This window comes from Onychomys torridus, chromosome 20, assembly GCF_903995425.1.
Source record: "Onychomys torridus chromosome 20, mOncTor1.1, whole genome shotgun sequence".
NCBI lineage: Eukaryota > Metazoa > Chordata > Mammalia > Rodentia > Cricetidae > Onychomys > Onychomys torridus.
This window is the reverse complement of record NC_050462.1, coordinates 3,063,514-3,087,143: the sequence shown is the minus strand read 5'-3', so window position 1 is coordinate 3,087,143 and position 23,630 is coordinate 3,063,514. Positions and strand designations below refer to the sequence as shown.

Sequence of the window (23,630 nt, the reverse complement as noted above, 5' to 3'; positions counted from 1 at the left end):
AAGGGATAGTGTCCAGAGTTCTTTGTGCATTGTGCTGGCCTTGGTAGAGCATCCTTAGAGGATGCGGGGACAGCCGTGCCCCAGGGAGTAAGGAAGTAATTACTGAGGACCATCACTGTTGTATGTTATTTTTTTGTTTTCCCATGTGGGGGCGATTTCCATAATAAAGGAGGTTTGGGGGTCATAAGTTTTGTTCTCTTTTGACATTAGCCCATGGATTGAAACCTTCTGTTTTTGTTCTTTCTTGTCAAGTTAATAACAAAATAACCGGTGAGGTTTGAAAGAACACCACCAAGTGTTATGGCATTAAAGTTGTGTAGTGTGGGGCTGTTCACCCTTCTGGAAAAAAGTCCCTGGTGTGTCATTTCTGATGATCTAATTCCATCCAGGATACACCCCTCAGGCAAAACCCTTTCTTATCGACCATACCAACTTGGCTCCAGCCACTGAAAAGCAAATGATGAAATATGGGCGTATTGTCTGTCAAGGAGTAATGAGCTACTTAAGGTCTTCTCTTTGTGAGGCTTCAGGAAGGTACTGGAGGCCATGGAGGTTGAAACCAGTTGAGCACGCAACATGCTGCTATATTAGGGCCTGGTGTCATGGCCCGGGGGTATTGTGTCATGCCAAGTTTTCCTCCCTTACAAGGTCTCTAAGGCCCTAAGAGCTTGATTCCCCATATCCTTGGAAGGGTTCATCTCTGAGCAGTCCAGATGCTAAAAGAAAGGATGTGAGAAGAACCTCTATGATTAAGAAAGACAATTTAAACCTTCCTCCCCATTATTCCCTCCTTTCCCTTTGTTTTGTGACACTAATCCTGGGGAGACATGCTGAAATACCTACCCATCCCAGACGGAACCAATGCAGACCACAGTATGGATAACACCAGTGTCCAACTTGGTGAACCAATGAATTTTATTGAAGGTACTTACAGGATCAGAAATGACTCCAAAGACAACAAATATCACCCAACATGGGTGATAGCTCACAAAAGCTGGAAACCAGGAGAGTACTATAAAACTCATAGAATCTCAACAGATTAGGGACTCTCACTAAGCAGTTCAAATAGTCTGAGCTCCTTGCTTTGCTGGTCTCTGCTTCTTCCAGGCAGCTTGGCTGATCTCCATTTTATTTCTTCTAGGCTGCTTGGCTTATCTGAGCATCTTAGCAATCCTTACTGCTTATGTGTGTATGAGAAGGAAGGACCAGTTAATCAGTTTCAGGGACTTCCTAAAGACTTTGAGTTGCTTACTTCTTGAGCTTAATAAGCTTCTTTGTAGGACGTGTTTCACCTTTGTTTAGAACATTTTATATCTTAATGAGTTCCCCTCCAAGATGAATGGTTTTATCTAGGAAAAAAAAATCACTGCACAGCACCCCTTCATGTCTCCAAGGTTTTACAATCCCCTCTCCTTTAAGATCTTTCTTCCCCTTTCCACCAATGGTCTCTTTCTTATTTCCTGGATTATACAGAGATACTCTGGTTTAAACTAAAAAATCTGAAGATTCAAAAAAAAAAAATCTAAAGATGTCTTTCTGGATTTCTCAAATCATTTAGTACAATGTTTTCCAGTTTTATTCATTTTTCTGCAAATTTCATTTTTCCTTATAGATGAATAAAATTGTATTGTGTATATGCACCATATTCTCTCTAACAATTTGTAAGTTGATGGCCATCTCAGCTATTTTCATGTCCTATCTGTTGTGAATAAAAGCATCTGTGAACATGGATAGGCATATGTCTCTGTATTAGGAAACAGATTCCTTTAGGCATATGCCCAGATGTGACATAGCTGGGTCTAGATTTTGAGGAACTGTCACATTGATCTCACAGTGGGTATACTCCCACCAACAGTGCATGAGAGAAGAGTTGTGTTCCTCTCCATTCTGACTCCAGTAAAATGAAATCCCAAAGTAGTTTTAATCTACGTTTCCCTGAAGGCTAAGGATGAACACTTAAAACCATTTATTTCTTAACTATTTGTATGTCTGTTGCTAGCCCCCAGGATGAACCTATTACTATTATTTTACTAAGTAGACATAGCATCACACTGCCTTTTAAATTTGTAATTCTATACCTATAGACTAGAATAGCTCTCAGACCTTATCAGAGAAGTTTCTTTTTGCAGTCAATGGTTGTTAACATAGAAACTCACAAGTGCTCTAAGTGCAGAGAAGTGCCTGTGTAGTGCCCAGCCATAAATGGAACATCTCTGTCTCTCTGTCTCTCTGTCTCTCTGTCTCTCTCTGTCTCTCTCTCTGTCTCTCTCTCTCTCTCTCTTTCTCTCTCTCTCTCTCTCTCCCCTATCCCCATCCCTATCCCTATCCCTATCACCATCACCCCTCTCCCATAGGAAAAAAGGGGACTGAACGATTGTAAGAGCCAGAAGCCAGGGAAGACCAGAGCTAAACAACATCTTCTGGAAGTGGCAGGACTATTGCAGTGACCTGCACAAAATGAAGCCAGTCTTCATTCTAGCTTAGAGTGGGAAGAGCTCAGGAGCCTCTACCCATAACTAAAGAGCTATTGACAGCTGATGGCATCTGTGGGAGGAGAATCAGTTTTCTTAAAGGATGTGGCCCCTGGTTGGTGGACCACACGCTAGTGGATGGTCCCATACCTATGAGTTATTTGGAGAGCACAAAATGGACCTGGTGGATTAAAAAATAGTCTTTGTGCCAAAGTTGCATGTTCTGCTCCTTTGTAACTGGTAGGACTAATGGGTTTGATACACAAGAGAGACTTCTTCCCTATCCCCACTACCCCCACCCCCATAAGGCTAGAGGTTCAGGAAACTCCTCCCCTGACCTCCAGGGGGAGCTGTTTCTGAGGAAGGAAGAAGAAAGATCAACTGGTAAATGGACAAAACTAGACGTAGGGTCGGGTTCCCAGCAGCCTGGTTTAGTTATGAGGTGGCTGTGTTTCCTTGGTTAAATTACAAGTCTTTCTAGGACTTGGTTGCCTCAGGATAAAATCAGGAAGGCAGAACCTTCTCCATCCCATTGCTAGGAATATATGAGTATACGCAAGAGGTACTTAACTAAGTACTTTTTGCATAGTGAGACAATTAAAAATAATTTCAGTAAACGTTATTACTAATATAGTATGACTAGTTTTATTAGAAATCAAAATAAACGAAGTCAGGAAAATTAAACTCTTTGCTGTGCTTGGCTCTAAGAACCAAAGATTTGCATGTGTTCTTCAGGAGAGCCCTTCCTTTGCTGTTAGAAAAGAAGCTGGTGGGGGCTGATAGGATGGTTTGACCAGAGGGTGGAGCAGGAAGGGGCGGGGCTTATATTCAGGAGCCAAACCATCTCCCTCGGCCAATCCCTAGGGCTGTGGCCACTGGACAAGTAGGTCTCCATTTCTAGGCCTCAGTTTATTCCACATGTAAATCAAAGCTAATAATGAATTACTGTAGAAAAGGGAAAACCTATTTCCCTATGTCAGTGGTTCCCACAGTCATGACCCCTTTGTGGATCACATATCAGCTGACCTGCATATCAGATATTCACGTTATGGTTCACAACAATAGCAAAATTACAGTGAGGAGGTACCATCGAGATAATTTTATGGTTGGGGGTCACCACAACATGAGAAACTGTTAAAGTGCCACAGTGTTAGGAAGGTTGAGTGAGGACCTCTGTCATCTTAGGGTCATTGGCTGGGATGCTGGGATTTAGAATAACAAAGAACAGACTATCAAAGGAAGTACAGTTTCAGGCATGCAGTAAATACAGGCACTGGTTTGTCAGCTTCAGATGGTTCAGCTTGAGGCCATTTCTCTTTCTGGTGCAAATGTGACACTCTTTCAATAGGGTGCTTCAAATTCTGAATGTTTTCCTTCTTTCCAAGTGAGCAGTATGTATTGTGATCCTTTTTTTTTTTTTTTTTTTTTTTTTGTGACACTGGACTGCTGCAGCCAGTGATCACAGAGGAAGCATCCAGTACCCTGTGGTGTGCAGCATTGCTGAGCTGTGGCGTGTGATAGGTCGGGTGTCTTCTCTGCATTTCCAACTCACAGTGGAACAAAGGGATGCAACTGTCTGGCAAATCACAAGCTCTTGAATGTGAACCTGAGCGACTCTGAACGGTAAATGGACCCTGAACCCTGGAACATCTTAAGAAAAGAGCAGAAATGTGACACAGAGGAAATGAACTGAACTTACCAGGCAGTAAATGCATGGAGAACTAATAGAAAAACAGGCTAATTAGGAAAAGTTTATGGTAAAGGTTCAAAGTTGTCTCTAGGAATTAACTCATGTACTCCCTGATGGACAAAGACATGGGCAAATGAGTGCCCTGGTTTCAGGCAAACAGTAGGGTGGAGCACTCTTCCTTTGATCTTAATTAGTTAACTTCAAAATAGTCTTTGTGCCAAAGTTGCGTGTTCTGCTCCTTCGTAACTGGTAAGACTAATGGGTTTGACACACAAGAGAGACTTGATGAGGACCTAGCACTATCTAACCATTAGCTGCTCTTGTTTGCTTTTTATCAACACTTTCATCATCCTTATCATGAGCTTGTGGTAGTAGTCACCCTGTTTTCCTTAACACATACATGCGCACATGCACGTGCCTGGCCCACGTCTCTTCTTCAGTAGCAGAAAGGCTGCCAGCCTGCAAGATGGGAGTGTGTCCCTGAAGTTGCAACTGACACACAACCATTCTTGGTCCAGTTCCCAGATTTGGGCTTTCCAAGGTGAAGGACAATGCAGGGCTGAGAGAGTGCTGCATCTTAGCAGTTACCAATGAGCACCCGGTCGGCATGTGACACCAGAAGAGGAGATGGGAGGGGAGGGCAGACAGCCAGAGTGTCTCAGTGGTTGAAAGTCTACATCCTGAGATAGAGGAGAACAGAGAAATGGCAAGCTTACTGGTACATGGCATTCTGCAAGTTACTAAGTCCCCTGAGTCTCAGTTTCTTCATCTTTAAATGAGATCAGTGATCCTGTTTGTCCCATGGGATTGGGTGAGAATTAGTGGGAGAGTGCTTGTCTTTGGATCAGTCTCTGAGTTCAAAACCAGCCACATGGTGGGTGCTATTTGGTGATTCAGAGATAATGCTCCCTGTTAGGAGAGGATACAATGGCTAGCGAGTATTCATGATATCCTTGTGTGCTAGCTGGGGTGATTTTGGAGGCATATAAACACATTTTTTAAGGGTTCGAGACCTGTGCTCTTGTCTAGCTTGTCCTACTGAGCTAAGTGACCTTGGGCAAATCAGTCTGCCAAGTTCTCTTGCTTTAGTCAGTTTTCTGCTGTTGTGGCAGAATCCTCAGACTGGATCATTTGTAAAGAAATGAGATTTATTTAGCTCACAGTATTGGAGACAGAAAGATTCAAGAAGAGATTGCTACACCTGGTGAGAACCTCACGGTACCTCCAAGCATGGTGAATGCCATCACACATCAGAGAGTGGGGTGCAAGTGCCTGAAGACAAGATAGATACAAGAGCTGATCTTAACAGCCTGCTCTTTCAAGAGCTAACTCAGTCCTGCATGAGTGAGGATCCACTCATTCATGAGGGACAGAATTAATCCATTCATGAAGTTTCTGTCCCAAGGGCCTATTAGGCTGTACCTACTAACACTGCCCAGGAAGGAATTACTCTTCTTTGGTGGGGACTAACCATGCTCAAGTCATGACAATGCCCCAGGAAAACAGAGCCATGGCATAGGAATGTCACAATGTGGGGGTTCTGTACTGTGCCGACATCTCCTCCCATGCCCTTCTCCAGTGGGACACAGATAGCTTACAAACACCCACAGACCTAAACTCCTCCAATAGATTTCAACCCTGTGTTCATTATGTGTGGGCTCTGTGTGCCAGATTCTAGGCAAGGCAGTGAGAACAGAGATCTCAGCTATTTTTCTGGAAGTGCCTAACGGGAAATACTGAGTAGTTGCATTGTTGGAGGCAGCAATGGGTGCTGGAACAGCAAGCAGTACAGGGAATGATCAGACTGACTAGAGAACTCTGAGAAATTGGTAATAAGGTAGGATATGTGTGGCGAGGAGGAACTGGGGAAGAAATTTATGAGAAATGGCTAGTACGGAGCCCTGAGGGTATAGTACAGTGAGACTAAACACCTCTCCTAGTGGGAGTGTTTAGGTTGTTAGGACATTTGTGTCGCTGTGACCAAAGGCCTGACAGAAACACTGAGAGGGAAGACTTGACCCAGGGTCTCGGAGCTTTTGTTCCATCAGTATGGAAAAGGCAGGGTGGAACCCAGTAGCTCACAACATTGCAGCCAAGAAGCAGAGAAGAAGAGAGAGAAGCCCAGGATAAGATACCGCCCCCAAGGATATATCCCCTCATCATGGACTTCCTCCAGCTAGGCATCTGTCTCCTCCAGAACCTCTCCAAATAATGTCATCAGCTGAGGACCAAACATTCAACCTCTGTTCCTATGGAGGGCATTTCACTTCAAACTGAGGGAACTTCCCTTATTAGAGAAACAAAAAAGGCCTTTTTTTGGTGTGGAAAATGATCAAGGAGATTCTGATCATGTCCACTCCTAAGGTGTTTGAAAGGACCTTGAATTCCACTTGGTGGGGGCAGGGCATGAAAAGGGTCAGAAAGACTTAACTGTCAGGTGCTGAGTGACAGAGGCCAGAGAAGAGTTGCATCTGTCTAGAAACTGTGGCTGTTGAAAGAAGCAAATGAATCTGACTCTTTTAGGTTGGTGGTGGCTGCATGTAGGAGGGGAGGGAGACGCATGCAGGTCCTTGAATTGCCAGCCTGTGTGACTGAGTAGGGTCATTACTGAGGTGGAGATGGAGAAGAAGGGGTGAGGCAGGACATCAGGAGCTCCATTTGGACCCATTCATTGGGATGCTTTTTAGCTATGCCTTGTGTGCTTTCCCAAGTACATTTGCTAACTTCTTCATTAGGCCAGCACCTGGCCTTTAGGAGCATTGCCAATTGGTCATTTGCCCTGCCCTAGGCAGGGGACTCCTGGCCAGCAACTGAAGGTGTAGGATTGAAGGCCGAGTAGGCCCAGTCTGGCTCATCAGGTGTGTTCTCTGTGAGAGTCCCTCCATCTGTCTACCTCTCTCTGTCTTTGTGTTTCTATGTATGTCTCTTCTTGCCTATGTCTGTGTTTCTTTCTCTCTCTCCATGTCTACCTATCACCAATCTATCTATCTATAGATATGGATATAAATATATAGGTATATCTTCTCTGTGTGTGTGTTGAAACAGACAAACAGGCACACATTGTGTGTGTGTGTGTGTGTGTGTGTGTGTGTGTGTGTGTGTGTGTGTGTGTTGTGTCCAGAAGCATCATGCAAATTTCCAAGGTGACTGGTATTTTCTCATCACATTTTTTACCTTCACAGGGACATTGCAAGCCACAAGGTCCCTTTGTCTCTAACAAGAGGGCTACTTGTTTACTTATTCAGCAGGCGGAAAGGTCCTACCTGGTTTCCAAATTGTGGCAGTATAGGCATCTCATTGGCTTTTGTCTGCCTGCTGCTGTCTCCAGTTCAGCAAGTCCAAGGCCACATGAGCTACCAGACTTGGTACCTTAGTGCTCAGAGTCAAGCCCAGCACCTTTGCCTCAAATCCACAATGATGAGTGGATGCAGAGGGCACCATAGCAAGCAGCTTTAGACCAAACTGCTATCCAAACTGGTGGGTAGCACCAGGATCTTCCCAGAGGAGGCAGTGAGGCCAGAGAGCATGAACAGAATACATTCCTGAAGAAAATGGAAGAAGCATAGAGAAGGGCATGCCAGAGAAGGGAAAACAGCTGTGAAACCACTGTGTGAGGGACAGAATACAAGGACGAGGCCTCGAAGCACCTCTGCATAAATGGCCAACCTCAACTTGAGCACCTGAGAAGCCAGATTCCAAGGGGACTAGGGTACCATGGTATGCTGGAATGCCCATGGACCATGGCCTCAATCCTGCCAGGGCTTGAAACCTAAATGTTATGACCAGGTGGGTGGCTAGATGGTCAGGATTGTGGCCACCAGAGCTGGGAGGGGTAGGTTTGGAATGTAGCTCTGCCAATTAGGGGTCAACACTGTGAATAGCAATCTCACGTGACTCATAGGCTAGAAGATGGGTGATTTGAGTTAATGGGTCAGAATCTGGCAAGCTGAGTGACCTTATGATCTCTGGCCCTTGGTTTTTACATCAGTAAAGCAGAGGTGATAGGATTTCCTGGCCTGGGTTGTTGGGAAGGAAAGTCCTATCTTTTGGACCATCTCAACAGAACCATGATAAATAAATAAATAGCCAACCCCATCTTTACCATATTCATAATCACTTTTGTGATTACCAACCCCATCAGCAGGGTCTTATTCTACAGTCATCCCTTATTAGTTTCTTTTGTTGTTATAAATACCCTGACAAAAAGCAACTTAAGGAGCAAAGGGCTTATATTGGCTCACAGTTTGAGTGTATAGTCTATTGAGGCAAAGGAGGCAGCAGAAGTAGGAGACGGTAGATCACATGGCATCCACAGTCAGGAAGCAGTGAGAGAGGGCGGCTGGGGCTCACTCAGCTCATCTTCCCAGCCCAGGGAACAGTGCTGCCTACATTGAAGGTAGGTCTTCCCACCTCAAATAATGCAATCTAGAAAGTCTCTTGAAGACATTCGCAGAGACTTGTTTCCAGAAGACGGCAAAGCCCATCCAGTTGACAAGGTTCACTATTATAGTCCTAAACCTGCGAAAAATCCCTGTTTTGTTTTGTTTTGTGACTGTTTTTCTTTACAATGATTGAAAAGTGATGCTTTCAAAGCTAAGCTGAGGCAGTGAGCTTCAATTTCCAGATAGCAGTGCTCTTAACAGTCCCCTGGCACATGAAAGGCCAGCAGCTCTCTCTCTCCTCTGGGGCTGGCCACTTTGGCATCTTATTGATAGCCTCTGGCAGCCAGACAGTGGTCTGGAGAAGTGTTTCCCCAAATCAGATTTGTAGAGTAACTGCAGTGAATCCTTTGTAAAGTGCCATGGTTCATCTTGATTGTCAACTGGGTTCAGAATCACCCAGGATACACACCTTGAGACATTCTACAGAGACATTTCCAGAGAAGTTTCACAGAAGAGGGTAGAATGTGGGCAGCACCAGCATCCATCCTTCTATGATCCACACTGGGATGCGGCTTTGCCCTCCATGGCAACCTTCAGATGATGAATGCTGCTTAAGTCAGAGGCAAACTGACATGAACAATGATAACCTCAAGCACAGGCCCCAGTCCTGGGTGTTGCTGCCCAGAGGGCTCTGCAAATTCTTTCTGTAAATAAGTCCTGTGATTATTTTGTAGATGGGTAAGTCATATTAGCCACTTAATCTTCAGAGGATTTAATAAATGCCTCCGTTTGTTAAAGGTCAATGTTTCTTTCCATGCACTTGGTTTTGAGACTGCTTGGGCCTCTTCTCTATTTGGATGTTTCAGATGGGGATTTATTAGACACAAATGAAAAGGTTTCACTTGACCCTCTCAGCACCCGGGGTTGCTCTTCCTCAAGAGGAGCAGGCTGGTGCTGAAGGCTACAATTGATCACCTCCAAGCTAAAATCTTCTTTGTTTGGGTACCTCAGTGCTCTGCTTGTGGAGAAAATGACACCACTCACAGGAGAAAGGCCTGTGGGATTTGAACTCATCAAAAACAGCAGGCACTTTCACGCTGGTATGCCCGGAAACGCTCTGTGCTCCAAAGGCCCAACACATCTGGTGGGATCAGTGAAACCGTTCCCCTGACTCTTGACCTTTTCTCCAGAAAGTTAAGTGTCTCTTAGCTTCAACCAAACACAGTCTGTGGGTTTCCTACCTCCCCTGAGAGACTGACTTTCACTCGTCAGTATATTGGTGAAGTCCAGGCCATGTTGTTCCTAGGAGTTTTTAAACTTTCTAACCAGAGACTGACTCTTAAGGGGGAATCAGGGGAAAAAGAATTCCTTTTAGTGTTTACTCATGGAACAGAGGATGGAGTGAGGGACATTATAGAAATCAGTGTGTATTTGCACAGAGGACTGGCCACCAAAAACTCCTCTGGCAGCTTGGCATTTGGTTAGCTGAGGTGTGAGTCGGGCACCTAGAGAGCTTTCTTTAGTATAATAACACATTTAGTCTTCACAGAAAACACATGGAGGTAGTTGACCTTTGTCCCTGTAATTTTATATAGATTCACCCAGTCTGGTCACCACTGCCCTCTTTTGGGCTGGCACTGTTCTAGGTGCTTAGGATACACTTGGGAGCAGGTCACACAGCGGTGTCTGACCCTGAGGCACTTGGATTCTGTCGGTGAAAGCAGAAAGTGGAAAGTAAGCAGAATAAGTTACAGGCAGAATAGTGATGCATGCTGTACTGTTGGGGCAATCCCAAGTGCCAGGTAGTGGCCACCAGAAGAGAGTTCTCTTCTGGAGGGTGGCATTTAGGAATACCTAACAGAGGTGAGGACTGGGCTAGGCAGGCATCTGGAGGGACTTCCTGAAGGAAACACACACAGGAAATCCATCATGGGATTCATAGTCTTTCCCTGTTGTTTGAGAAGTGAGGTAAGCTCTGCATATTCCTCATCTAAATTACCAGTAGGGGCAGTCCAGGTGTCTGCAGCAGAGAGCACTGTGTGAGTAACCTGGGAAGGGCATTGGAAAGAGCTTTCACAAGGAATGATGGATGGACCTGTTTTGAGTTTCAGTGGTTCTGAGAATGTGCTAAAATTCATAGAACTAGGTGCCCAGAAAGTCCTTTCTACTCTGTGTTAACTTAAATGACAAATATTTTCAAAAGCACTTTGGCACTGTTTACTTTGATCTGCTCAATACCTGTAGCCCAAAAAGCAGGCCTAGGTGTGAGTAGCTGTAAGCTCATTCTCATGCAAATACTGCAGCCCCACCAGCATGCCCTCCTACTATGGTTGGACCTCCTAGCATGCTGGGAACACAAGTTGCTCACTGTTGCCAGGCACTGTTTCAGACACCTTAATTAGCCACTTAATCCTCATAAGAACCCTATGAGATAGGCACTATCATCTGAATTCTGTAAACAAAGAAACTGAAGCACGGGGAGATGAGCTGGCTTTTCTGAGATGCTGTTTGTGGGCAGGAAGTAGCAGAGCCCAACAGCTCAACCTTCAGGCTAACTGATTCTGTCTGGCTGTGTCCAACACCAGTGTGTTGGACTGTGTGTTCTTTAAAGTGCGTTTGAGAGAGGCCTTGTTCCGGGTAAGAACCAGCATTGGAGTCATGTTGTTGGAACTTGCAGACCAAATAGGATGGACAGGATGAAGGGAATGGGTGGGGGGGGGGGCGCAGAGAAGCCGGAACTTGAAGCTTCTGGCCTAAGAGTTGGTGGATTCCAAGTGGGAACCCAGGTCCATAAACGCACCCGAGGGTGAGCAGAGAAATGAACCCCAGTTTCTCTGACACATCTGAGCAGAGATATCTGCTTTCTTCCCTGGGCTGATGCCACTGTGGAATGGCTCTCCTCACTCGAAAAGCTCCTCCCACTGTGATGCAGTTTTGAAGCTTCTGATCCTGTGATTGTCCCTCAATTTTCTGAGAAGTAAGCTCCCAAGGCTGCGGGAGAAAAGGTTTTACATTTATTTTTTTCCAATCTGATGTGGCCACTCCTGCCCTCTAGTGGCAAGTATGTGGCATCATCACTGTTTTGCACTTTGCAGGCATTAAATAAAATATTGGTCATTAAAACACAAGAATTGTTATATTGTGATAACTGAATTCTGGTGACCAAGATGGTGTCTACATGACTTATGGATAGGCAGCATGGATACCTGCTTATGGGCAGGTATATATACTTATGGGCAGGTAGTGTGTATTCAATGGACAGTGGATGGTCGTTGTCCTGAGTGGGGTGTAACACTGTAGTGTGAGATTTTGCCATATCACATTGAACAGTGTGCAGTTTAGAACACATGAATAGTGTTTCTGGAACTTTCAAATGTAAAGTCTTTGGACTGTGGTTAACAATGAGTAGCTAAAAATACACACACAAAATGGAAACCTTGATAAAGGAAAAACAGTCATATAAATTCTCCTCAGTTTGTGTCTCACAGCCAAGAAGACTCCATTGTGACTCTCTTCCCTGTAACCCTTTTATAGAATACTGTCACAGTTGTACTAAAGCCAAAATTATTTTCAAAATGGCCTCTTTTGACCTGGCATCTGATCTACCTCTATTCCTCTAAACAGTCTCTTGTGAACTTGTGTTTTCCCCTCAGCAGAGTGGGCCTTCTTCCTCTTCTTCAGCTGTACCAACATCTTCCCTACCTCAGGAGTCTGCATATACACATCTCCTCATTCTTCATGCTTCATCTTAAAGACCCATAGTCACACAGAGGGAATTGCCTCTGTTTTTATGGTAACGGGATCTCCTTTTAAGAAAACTTTTAAGTATTTTCACACACCCCAAAAGAATTGATTTTAAAATTTAATGAAGCCACAAGATGTAAAACACAGAATTAAGCAGAATTTCTTCATACCAATGATGACATGAAAATAAAATTAATTGACAATAGCATCAAAAATATTTAACAATAAATTTGACCAAAGAAGTGAAAAATATGAATGAAAAAAACCATAAAAACATTAATGGAAATAATGTAAGTGATACAAATAGATGGTAAGGTATCCTATGTTCATGGATTGGAAGTGTCAATATTGTTCAAATGCCCATACCACCCAAACAGTCTAAATTCAACACAACCAAAATGGAAATGTTATCAAGTCACAAAAGATCTTAAATACACAGAGAAATCTTGAGCAAAAAGAAAGCAGAAAACATTGTTTTTTTGCCTGACTCTAAAATCTATTACAAAGCAATAGTACTTAAAAGGGTACGACATAGTGCTCAAAAGACGGCTCAGAGGTGAAGAACATTGGCTGCTCTTCCAGAGGACCTGGATTCAGTTCGTAGCATCCACATGGTGGCTCACAACCATCTGTAACTACAGTTACTAGGATCTAATGCCTTCTTCTGGCCTCTGTGGGCACCAGGCACACATGTGATGCACATACATATAAGCAAGCAAAACACTCATATGTATAAAATGGAAACAAATAAGTGTTTATAAAGTATAGCAACAATGGAGAAGCAGATATATTGATCTGGAATAGAGCAGAGAGCCCAGAAATAAAGCTGGCATTTACAGTCAAGGTTCTAAGAATATACAGCAGAGAAGACATAGTTTCTTCAGAAAAAGCAGCTATGGGAATAGCTAACTACAGCCAGGAAAATGAATTTGGAGCCTTGCCTCATACCACATGTAAAAACCAACTCAAGGTGGATGAATCAATGTAAGACTGAAAGTGTAAACACTTAGAAAAACAGTAAAAGAAAGTAATCAATGTTGCTTTAGTGATGACATCTGGTATATGTCACCCAAATCTAGGCAACATATAAGTAAGAATTAACAAATGGGGTTATATCAGATTGAAAGAAGCAGTTAATAGTGTGAGAGACATCCCAGGGATTGGAGGAATGCTTTATAAATATCTATCTGATAAGAGGCTAGTATCCAAACATGTATAAGGTCTCAATTCAACAGCAAGAAAACAAATAACCTGTTCTAAAAATATATAAAACACCTGAATAGACATTTCTCAAAAGGAGAAACACAAATCACAAAGATATATGAAGACAATTCTCATCATCAGGGAGATGCAAATGGGTACAATGAGACACCTCCCATGTGATAGAATGATGAAAGACAGTGCTGAGGCCAGCAACATGGCCCAGTGGGTAAAGGTGCTAAGTTTGATGACTTGAGTTTGATACCTGAGATCCACATTGTAGACGGAGAAAACTGACTTTTGCAAGTTGTCCTCTGACCTCTACACCCATACATAAATATAATTTTTAAATTATGATGATAGAGCCATCAAGGGCACAGAGAAAGGAGACTTGTATAGTGTGGATGGGAATATAAACTTATGTAGTCATTAATGGAGAATAGTGTTAGGGTTCCTCAGAAAACAAGAAATAGAATTATCATTTGGTTCAGCAGTTTCACTTCTGGCCACATAGCCAAAAAAAATTGAACTACCATGGCAAAGAGCTTTCCCATGTTCATTTTAGCATTATTTACTATGACGAAGGTGTAAAATCAGTCTGCCTTCATTGTTAGAGGGTGTGGTGTTGGTGATAATGAGATACTATTAGGCCATGAAAAGGGGGAAACTCCCATTGCTTTCAGTAGGGGTGAACCCAGAGAACACTGTGTTAGTAAAGTGAGCGAGATACAGAAGGACACAGACTGCATGGCTTTGGATGTGGATGTGGCCATCTGTAGTTGGAGAGCTTCTCTCCAGGTTCCACCAAGCCCCTGCGGTCAGTCCCACAACCCACGTATAAAATAATCATACAGACACTTATATTATTTAAACTGCTTGGCCATTAGCTCAGGCCTACCATTGTCTAGCTCTTACTCTTGTATTTAGCCCATTTCTGTTAGTCTATACTTTGCCACGTGGCTTGTGGCTTACTGGTGTCTTTCCAGGTTGCTTCTCATGGTGGCGGCTGGCAGTGTCTCCTCCCAGCCTTCCTGTTCCCAGCCTTCTCCTCTTCCTTGTCCTGCCTACCCTATCCTTTCTGCCTGGCTACTGGCCAATCAGCACTTTATTTATACAGAGTGATATCCACAGCAGCTATCTAAAGTTCAGAGCACTGATATGCAACATCCAACCATGGCTACTAGAAGTAGAGGGAAGGTGTGGATGGAGATTGGGTGAGATTGATCAAAGTTGCAACTGGGAAGAATGAGCTTCAGTTGTCCATTGTAAGGACAACAGATGTTAAATATTAAACAACAACATATCTCATCTTTTCAAATTGTCAAAGGGGATTTTAAATGCTTTCACCACCCAAAAATTCTAAGTACATGAGATAGTCTTGTTTGTTTACATGATTTAATCATCCCATAGTGAAAACATTTATCAAAAACTAACATCTTCTGACAGCTAAAAGTAATGTTATAAAAAAAAAGTCGCTTTCTCAGATAGGATTTCCCAGCTGTCCTATTTAAAGACACATTGCACTCTGCAACGCCACTCCAAGTTCTTTACCAGTACATACTTCAAGCCATAGCTACTGGTTCGTCTGTTATCAACTTGTCTTTGCCAGACCTAACTCTTTCTGGGACCATAGTAGTATGGGTTACAAGAGAATCCCTACTGTTGGGGTTGACCAGAAGTTTATAAGGAGGTGTGCCTGGAGGAACACGCCTGTAAACTCGGTTATTTGGGAAGCTGAGACCGGGTATTCAAGAGTTCAAGCTCAGCCTGGACTACATAGTGAAGCTCTGTCTCAAAAAGTGAAAAAAGAGTTTTCAGGAAGACAGAAAAGTGTAGAGGAGGCAAGGTTGATGGTAATGGTTAAATTTCTACCAGTGCAAGGTAGACCTGAGTTCCCAAAAAAGAGACTGTTAAATAAACTGCACAGTTTCTTCAACTCAAATATTTCACAAACTTTTCATCCAGTAATTTAAAAATAGAGGCATTTCAATTCCTATAGTGACCAGTAGCTTGTTGGGATTAGCCCCTTCCCAGATGATAATCATGAACTTTGCAGAAATATTTAAAAGAAAACACTTGATGTTGTTAGAAACAAAAAGCAGATACACTGTGGAGGAGAGTCCCTGCCCTAAGGAAAGGTAGCCACCCCATATCTGCCCAGGTAAAATGGAAAGTGTGGCCTAGAGAAGCTGGAGCTAAGGCAAAGAGCTGTGGGTTTAATGGTTTAATGGGGAGCATACAAACAGATGGGAGAGTGGGAAATCAAGAGATGTTTCAGTTCCTCTCAAGAGGACCAGTAAGGCTTTGCTAAAACTGCTCTACATCCCCACCACCCGCCAAACCAATTTTGTTTTTCATTCTTGCTGACAGTTGTTCACTGGGGTGGCACTCTTCAATAGGCCTGATTTTAAGACACTATGGAGAGAGGTCTATCTGATGAACCAACCTGATGCAAAATATTGGAAAGTTTTTTTAAATATATTCTTGTCAAGTGCAATAGGATATCATCAAATGCAATAGAACATCATCGAGATAGATCATAATGAACCTTTAAGTTAGTCTCATGGCTACAGAGGTGGCCTCATCTGTAAAGTTCTTGCCATGTAAATTTGAGGACTGGAATCAGGGTCTCTAGGCACAGCAATGTGCATTAGTGCCTTGGAGAGGTGTGGCTTGACCAGAAAGGGGTTCAGGGGAGCTTTCTGAGGTGACAGAAGCAAGACAGTGCCACCCCACATTATCATTTAACAAAAAATTGGACTGTAAAGACTTTGAATTTTACTTTAAGTAAAATCTATAATAATAAAATATAAAAATATGACAGAAGCATATAGTTCAGTTGCATGGCTTAAGTAGTCCTTGTTCTTGATCTCAAATCAACAGTGAAGTTTGAAGTTCTTGGGTTGGTGAGATGGCTCAGGCACAGAGAGTAAAGGCACGTGAGTTCAGTCTCTAGTCCCACAGAGTGGAAGGAGATTCTGATACCTGCACATTGTTTTCTAGCTCCCACGGAGTGTGTGCACACACCTACATCTAAATACACATGCATGCACACAAAATCCACCAATAAACAAATGGAATAAAAGATTTCCAGAAAATAGTGTGTGTGTGTGTGTATGTGTTTGTGTGTGTGTGTATGTGTGTGTGTGTGTGTGTGTGTGTGTGTGTGTGTGGTGTGTCTGTTTCAGTTACCATAACAAAATGCCACAGACCATATGGTTTCAACAGCAGGAATTTATTTCCTCACAATCTGGAAGTCTGACAGCAGGATGGCAGGATGTAGCATGGTGGGGTCTGGCCAGGGCCACCTTCCAGCTTGCAGACAGCTGCCTTTATTTGTGTCCTTACAGATGCAGAGGGTGTCCCTCATAAGAAGAGTTCTACTCTACCCAGGATACACCATCAATACTTACCCAATTCCAATCACCTCCCAAAGGCCTCTCCTCCAAATCTCTTCTCACTGGGGATCAGATCTTCAACATATGAACTTATTTGGGGAGGGGGGGCATCTCAGTCTTCAGCATTATACATTCAAGAAAATTTGGAGAACACAAACAAATAAACAGAAAAGGTCAAATAACATGGGTTACCAAAATGTATTCACTGCTATGATTTATTTTTAATTTGTAAGTGGTGTTACTTTTCTATGGCTGTAGTTATCTTATACATGTAATTTTTTTTTTGTCAGTGCTGGGGATCCAACTCAGGGTTTCCTGCATGCTAGGCCCTTCTACCACTGAGCTATAGCCCCAGCCATTTAAAATTTTTATATATTTGTTCATCCATTTAATTCTAAGAGAAGCTCTTATTAAGTCATTCTAGCTGGCCTTGGACTCACTATAGGCCAGGCAGGTCTTGAACTATTGATCTACCTGTCTCTGCCTCCAGTGCAGCTGTGACTGCTGGCATGTGCCAGCAAGGGCAGACTTGATGTGTTTAACATTACAACATGAAACAGTTTTGCTACTCAAGATGCTCCATCTGAACCCTTTTGAATGGACAGAAACAATTCACCAAGTGACTATGTCATCCTGTGGCTGAATACTGAGTGGATTTCCAGTATTTTAAACAGTGTCATAAGGCTGTAATAAATCTATTTATGCATGAGGTTTTTACATGTTACTTAGAGTATTTTTCTTAGAGTAGAATTCCTGAAATGAAAGTTGTATGCTTTTAAGGCATATTGCCAAATAGTCTCTAAAAGTGTGTCCCCGTTTGCAAAGCCACAGCAGTGGGCTGAAAATGTTCTTTATCTGTTTGCTTTTTAAGGGGAGAAGGCTGGTTTCACTAATGTGCTTACTGGATTCTTTCCAACAGGTAGACAGAATCCTGTGAAGCCCACATCTGGTGGTGTAGAACTCCTGGGCTCCTCTGACCCCAAGCCTCCTGCCCTCTGCCACGGGCAACCTGTACTGTGAGCCTCACCGAGTTGCTTTTGTATGGACAGACAGAGGCTTCTCCATCGATTGCAGCCATGAACTTCCTCCGGAGACGTCTGTCCGACAGCAGCTTTGTAGCCAACCTGCCCAATGGCTACATGCCAGACCTGCAGCGCCCAGAGAGCTCCAGTAGCTCCCCAGCATCCCCAGCCACCGAGAGGAGGCACCCCCAGCCCCTGGCTGCCTCTTTCTCTTCTCCAGGATCCAGCCTGTTCAGCTCCTTCTCCAGTGCCATGAAACAGACCCCACAGGCCCCCTCGGGGTTAATGGAACCACCAACTCCTGTCACCCCCGTGGTTCAGAGACCCAGGATCTTGTTGGTGATTGATGATGCCCACACAGACTGGTAAGTAGCTTTAGGGATGGAGCCTGCATGGGGCTGTCTCACCTCTTGGGAAGACAGAATAAAAAACCAAGTGCTATAAAAGGCTTATATGGTTTCTGAGGCTAGCTGGGAGCAGGAAAGGGTCACCAAAGAGAAGCTATGTGCCTTTTTTCCCTAGGGGCCTTACACCCTCTGCAAACTGCAAGTCTAACAGTTCTAAAATAAACAAACAGAGATCCCTAGTCTGGAAAGTTCCATGTGTATGCTGTAAACATCTTAAAGGTTATGGTATAGGTGCTGTGAGTGTTCTAGAGACACAGCACAGAAACCATATGACCTTTCTGAACAAGCCAAGTTCTCAAGCCTGAAATACACCTGGCAATGTTTCCCAGGTTCCCTCCACTCTGCCAAAATGAGGCTGTTAAGAGGGTGCAGGAATCAACAGAAGCTCACAGTTCTTATCCTAAACTCTTGGGAGCAGGTGACCCACGCTTGCATCCCATTTCTCCCATGAGCTTGACCTCTGACAACCAAGTGGGCGGGAGTGACTAGTTCTCCAGCCTCCTCCAGACAGTAGGTGCTGAAAGCAGAGAGAGGCCTGTCCACTCACTGCAGTCATCATTCAGCAAGTGATCAATCACAGAGCACCAGATCAGCACAAAGGTGCTGTGCACGATCAGATGAGGTGCTCATGTGGGGCTACCTGAGGGAATATGTCTGTACCCCAACTTTGGGGTCCTGGAGGTAACAAGTACTATAAGTCCCATTGGAAGACAGAGTTTACAGTTAACGACATCGGCTCAAATGTGGAGATAATGAAGCACTGTAACCAGAGTAGAGCTGAACCTGTAGAAAGCAGAATGGTTCTGACAGTAGACCCATGCATAGTGTTGAGGGGCAAAGTCACGTGTGTGCGTATCTCTAAATCTCCAGACTGGCATATTGTCTGCACCCAGCATCCCCAGGGAAGTGAACTCAGGTTGGGGGTGACTGAGCCTCTGCTTTGCAGTGGAAGCTGCTTGTTTATTCAAGATGTATTCGTAATGTTCAGCAGTGTTAAAGGTATTCATCTGATTTAGGCGGCAGACCTCACCGTTCCAAAGAGAAGTGTCATTGCTTTAGGCCTGGAACTCACTCTCAGCATCACAGTTGTCTCCAAATTAATGCTCACTGGGTACCTAAAATGGGTCTTGCTGGTTGTGGTGGTCCACACATGTAATCCTTACATTCAAGAGGCTCAGGTTGGGAGGATTTTGAGTTCAAGACCAGCCTTGGCTACATAGGGAGACTGTTTTCAGAACTAAAAACATGCAGACATCAGAAGATTCTCAATTCTGTCTACGGGATTCTCAATTCTGCCTACGGAATTCTCCAAAAATGCCTGGCCATAGCTACCAGAAGTAGCCAGCAGGTGGCGGGCTAGCCCCATGGTCAAGTTTATCCTGGCAGAACCGGCTCGAACCGGCTGCCTAGATCTGGTGCTTCTTCTCAGCTCCTCCTCCTTTGTGTGAAGGTCTCCAAAGGGGAGGAGGTTGTGAAAAGGGAAGAAGCCAGCTCCCACAGCTCCTTCCTTCCCTTTTGAGATGCTAATGAGGTGGGCATCTACTGTCTGGGCTGAGAGTGACCCCACCCCCAGCCCCCACAAGCATGCTGCTGTCCCCTTCCTGACCCTTCTCAGACTGAGTCCTGCAAACTGTCTTCCTTTTCCTGGTCCTGGGCCAATCTGTCTCATGAGGTTTCCTTGTAAACTGAGGGTGTTGTGGGAACTCATGCCTTTTGGGGGAGTCCAGCTGGCAGATTATTTAAACCCGTGGGCCCCCTTAATTCCACCTAAGAACTGGCTAGAGCCCTGGGGAAGGAACTCGCATTTACTTTATTTTTTCTTAATTTTCTTCCTACCTAGTCCCTCATTGACAATACCGTTTGAGAAAGTGGCATGCCCCCTTATAGCAACCATTAACAATCATAAACTCCTCAGGAAAAGGGGGGGTCTTCTGGTCTCTCTAAGATGGGATGTGGGAGAGTCGAATCTTAGGCAAGTATCCAGAGCAGCTGTGTATTCACGGTTACATTAACAGCGCCCTATCTGGCTGGCAATGTTTCAGGACACTCTTCTCCACACTCCTACTCTTCAATTCTTTCCACCCTCCCTTCTGTGATGTGCCCAGGCTTTGGCGTGGGGTCCCAATTAGGTGTCCCAGTTAGGGATGGATGCTCATCAATCACTTATTGTCAGCACTTGGACCAGATATTAATTTTGCATTAATCAACGTCCTCTGCAGAAATGGAGCTTTTCTGCCCCAGGCTGAAAACAGTGTTAGTCTATGGGTGTAAACATAAATATTTAGAAGGTGGTTGACAATCTGTCCCTGGAGAGAAACAGTAGAAGGATGTTCTCCCTTTGAGCCCACGCCCTTCCCTACCATAGGCTTTTGGTCTGGTTTATAGTGTTTTGTATTTTCTGAAGAGAAACTCAGATCCCCAAAGCCGCTTTTGCCTCAAGGATTCAGAGCTGAGCACTTTAAATGCAGCTTGTGGAGATGAACCTAGGTAGGGCAAGGGTCTGGAGAGAGCTTCTGGCCACACTGCTGGAAGTCTTGTTTAGTGGCAAGTCTGTCCTCTGGGATGGGGCAGAACAATAAGTCTTGGGAACCACAAGGGAAAGGAGTGAGCGAATGATTCAGTTTCAAGCTGTTGTCTTCAGCCTGCTGCCCCTGTACTGGCTCACATATGTCTCCAGCACTGTGTCCTCCTTTGCAAGCATATGGTTCCCAAACATACCTTGCCTTAGCACTTTCTGTTCCCTGCACCCCAGAAAACCCTTCCCTGTTGTGATCACCCGGGCAGTTTCTGTTGACATGAATACCTTGTCACAGTGCTGGCCATTATCTCTCCAGCGTAACTTAACACATATTTCCCTGCAGTCTTGTGGCACATATCACAGCAAATTGCAATTGTCTCTTCCTTAAGTTGCTTCCTCATCTTTACATTGTTTAGAGCTCAATGCACACTCGGTACTCAATCAGTGTATTTCATTGTCCCCATCCCTGTCTAATCAGGATGATGTGAACTGACAAGTACCTTATCTTAGTAGTCAGTGGTTCAAAACCCACAATGGAAGGAGTCAGGATTTTAATTCCCATATGTATAAAGTCTTTATCAGTACACTAGAGTCACTGAAAAGTGAATGTTTTAGGATTACTTTCTAAAGATGAAGGAGAGGCTGGGGAAATAGCTCAGTTGGTAAAGCACCTGTCATTGAAATGTGAGGTCTTGCGTTCAATTCCAAGAACCCACATAAAAAGCTGGATGTGGTGATGCACACTTGTAATCCAGCACTGGGGAGGTAGAGACAGAGAGATCCTTAGGGCTCAGTGGCAGGTTTGAGGTTCAGTGTCTCAAAAATAAGGTAGGCAGGAGCTGAGGAATGGCCACTGAGGTGTCCTTAGTGCACACACCACACACTTAAGCATACATGATTACCCCTTGCACATGTCCACATACAAAAGTGAAGGGAGATATGTAGGTGCACCAACCAGAGCCCCAGGTTTGAATTTCAAAATGAAAGCATTTTGTCATTTAACAATTGTAAAGACCATCACCAGGTGGGTTCAGCTATACCATCCTGCTTGCGAGTTCTCCAGATGGGGGTCAGGCACGAGAGGAGGGGCACTGGGCAGGTATATATAGACAAGCCTGTGTTTTCAGGGATCATCTCTCTTCAGTTAACTATAGTCAGGTTGGCTGTAGTTCTGTCTGACAGTGACTTGTCTTACTGTCTGCTTATTCCTCCCTTTCCTTGTTTACTTCCTTAGTTCAAGACACGTGGAAAGGGTGTCCTTCATTTGAAATGCTCCCCAACCACCATTCTTGGAGCCTAGCAGCTGACATCCCTCATGCTTGAGTTAATGGTAGCCCTGGATGACTGCCTAGTGAATCTAGGTGGAAAAAGATCAAAATGGGCGTCTTTGTCTCCTCTATTGCCCATGATCCACCCACTCCTAAATGGTACCACTGTGTTTTTATGCCCAGAGAAGGACAGATAACAGGGACAATAGGAAATGTCTAATGACTGAACAAATGACCTTGGAAATTAGTGGTAAGGACACAGTGTGAGTGTGACCACTAGGAATGACCTTGGTAGTTTGCTTAAATTCCATCTGCTCTCACCTCACTCTCAGCCTAACAGAGAGCCACATTGGCCCTGGTGGGAAGAGTTACACCACAGAAGTCATAGGCACTATCAGCACAGCATTGCTCACCTGCACTTCCCACTGGACCCACTGGAGCTGTTGTCCAGGTAAGGAAGCAGCAGAAGATCCCACATACCTGCTCAAGGAAACCAATCCAGAGGCTGGGCTGGGAGGGGAACAGGAGCTGCCTTCCTACCCAAGCCTTCTTTGATCAGCAGGACGGAGATGCTGGGCAGGATGATGACACAGAAGAGCAAAGATGCACAAGGGTCCACTGGGAAGTCTGTGAGGACCAGACCATGCCCTCATTATTACATAGACAGCATTTGTGAATGGGCTTCATCTCTTTTCCTGTAGTTGGGATAAAATACTCTGACAAAAGCAACTTAAGAAAGAGTGAGTGTGTTAAGGCTCAGAGTTTCAGGCTGAGTCCATCATAGAGGGGGATCTCAGGGGCAGGAACTGGAGGTGCATGGTTATTTAGAACCTATAGTTAGGAAGAGAAAGCACGTGCCACCCAGCTTGTTTTCTCCATTTTAAACAGCCAAGGGGTCCTCTGCCTAGGGAATGGTCCTTCCCATGACTGAGATGGGTCTTCTCACATCAATTAACATAATTAAGATACTCCCCAAAAGCATGCCTAGGGGCACATCTCTCAGATGACTCTAGATTCTATCAATTGTCATGAACACTAACAGTCTCCTGTACTTCCCACCACCAGGCATTGTGCTAAGTGCTTTCCATCCATTCTCTAATTTAGTCCTCTTAATCACTGTGTGGGTACTAATACCATCCTTGTTTTATAAATAAGAAAGCTTGAGGCTCTGTGCCCTAGACCAAACAGATGTTACTGAATCTTGGGATCCAGCTAGGGCATCTGAGGGTAAGCCTGGGTTTCACTATGATGTTGCTGTTCTCCCAGCCTCACCTGAAGCCCAGGACCTCCTGTGCTGCATGGGAGTAGGCCCTGGCACTGCCTCCGCATGCACACATGTGCAGCATCAGACAGCCCAGCTGAGAGAATGGCAGCAGAACTCCATGAACACCTCATTGGCCAAGCCCAGAAGACTGGTGGCCTCACGCTGGAGGAAGGTGCCCACCCCAGCCAGTCGGCCTCACCCTGCCAGAGCCCTTTGAGTAGCTGAGTGTAAAGGTGCCAGGAGGAAATGGAGTCCTCGTGGGCATC

The 23,630-nt window shown here is 44.5% G+C and overlaps 1 protein-coding gene across 5 annotated transcripts in view; it reads left to right on the top strand.

Moving 5' to 3' along the window:
• Syn3 (synapsin III) overlaps positions 1-23,630 on the top strand; it is a 427,823-nt gene that overhangs the window by 10,778 nt on the left and 393,415 nt on the right. For 4 of the 5 annotated variants that reach the window (XM_036169415.1, XM_036169416.1, XM_036169418.1 and 1 more), the window contains exon 2: positions 17,805-18,272. In XM_036169415.1, the coding sequence (XP_036025308.1) occupies positions 17,962-18,272 (311 nt within the window). In that variant the 5' untranslated portion in view covers positions 17,805-17,961. Of the gene's footprint in view, positions 1-3,992; positions 4,095-17,804; positions 18,273-23,630 lie in introns of those variants that run through there. The other variant, XM_036169419.1, reaches the window with a different exon arrangement.